The 1,443-nt window shown below is 38.2% G+C and overlaps 1 protein-coding gene across 1 annotated transcript; it reads right to left on the bottom strand.

The window, feature by feature from the left end:
- Positions 1–6: 6 nt before the first annotated feature.
- LOC121966053 (myosin-7-like) lies at positions 7–1,293 on the bottom strand (the record flags this gene model as incomplete). The annotated part of the gene is made up of 7 exons (XM_042516154.1): positions 7–98; positions 196–314; positions 419–557; positions 659–762; positions 870–968; positions 1,056–1,119; positions 1,201–1,293. Coding segments are annotated over 7 exons (710 nt in total), but the record flags the coding sequence as incomplete, so codon positions are not given.
- Between the last annotated feature and the right edge of the window lie 150 nt (positions 1,294–1,443).

Here is a 1,443-nt window from a genome sequence, read left to right as displayed (position 1 = left end):
GGCTGCTTGGTGTCCAGGGATTGGTTAATTCTCACCACCATCCACAGAAACATCCTCTCATACACTGCCTTAGACAGTGCACCAACTGCATAGTACACCTACAAAATATAATACATGGAAATACATGACAACTTCTTAGTAAAAATTTTCTGTTTTTTCATTTGGAGCCTAACCAAAAAATTCCTATTCATTCACCTGAGCAACATTTTGTCCCTTGGTGACCCACTCATTTCCTACTTTGACTTTTGGGTGACACAGACCTTTGACAAGGTCAGCAGAGTTCAGGCCCATCAGATACGCAACTTTGTCAGCAACTGTTGAGAAATTGTGGTATTACTTTATCAAGGTCATCATCATTCTTTTATTCCTGATTCTCTCAGCACCATCGTCAGTAGTTTTTTCAAAACTCATCTCCCACCTTCAGTGCCATCAGCCTCGGCCTGCTCTTCTCGCTGCTTCTGCTTGAACTTCATATTGCCATGATGCATGATGGCACCAGTCAGCTTGTAAATGCCATTCTTCTCTTCTTGAGTGAAGCCCAGCACATCAAAGGCATCCTGAAAAAAAAACATAAGACCAAAAATGCCTGGCATTGGTCAGTTGATAATTATTGATTAAAAAAATCTTTTTTTGACTGGGATTTAAAGATTCAGCTCACATCAGTGGCCATCAGCTCTTCAGAATCATTGATAGAGGCTACTGTCGTCTCTCCCTGGGAGATGAAGGCATAGTCATAGGGGTTGTTGGTAATGAGCAACATTTCTGAGAAGAGATTGATAATAAATGTTTTAAAATACATCACTGTATTGAAATAAAGTAGTAACTCTTAATGGGTCTCAAGATTAACAGTGTTTTTGTGGGATACATACCCAGAAGTTCAGGCTTTGCCTGAGACAAGATCTGGTAGAAAATGTGGTAGTCCCTCTCAGCTTTGAGCTGGAAGGTCACACGAGACTTCTCCAAAAGGTCTGTTAAACAAATCAGTTGTTATTGTTGTACACTGATAAGCAGAAAGGTTATACCTTCAAATTTGTTAAATAAACTGTATTACTTACAAGTTTCAATATCAGCAGATGCCAGCTTTCCTCGGTTATCAAAATGAATGCGGATAAATTTACCCTAAGAGAAAGAGAGCCACTCATATTAGTTCAGTTGATTCCCTTCAATTTAAAAATGATTTGCAATCACATAGAAACTCACAAATCTAGAGGAGTTGTCATTCCTGATTGTCTTGGCATTCCCAAAAGCCTCCAGAGCAGGGTTAGCCTGAATGATTTGATCCTCCAGGGTACCCTGAGATTGTCAAATAGAGACAAAACTTCAGTTTTTTTAATTTTGGAAAACCTCTAAGAAAAAGAACTTGACTCACTTACTTAAATGGAATAACTTCAAATTAATAATTTGGTTGTATCATTTAAATAAAAATGTTTGATACATACCTTC

Source organism: Plectropomus leopardus, unplaced genomic scaffold (genome assembly GCF_008729295.1).
Source record: "Plectropomus leopardus isolate mb unplaced genomic scaffold, YSFRI_Pleo_2.0 unplaced_scaffold22932, whole genome shotgun sequence".
Lineage (NCBI taxonomy): Eukaryota > Metazoa > Chordata > Actinopteri > Perciformes > Serranidae > Plectropomus > Plectropomus leopardus.
This window is presented reverse-complemented; position numbering and strand designations above follow the sequence as displayed.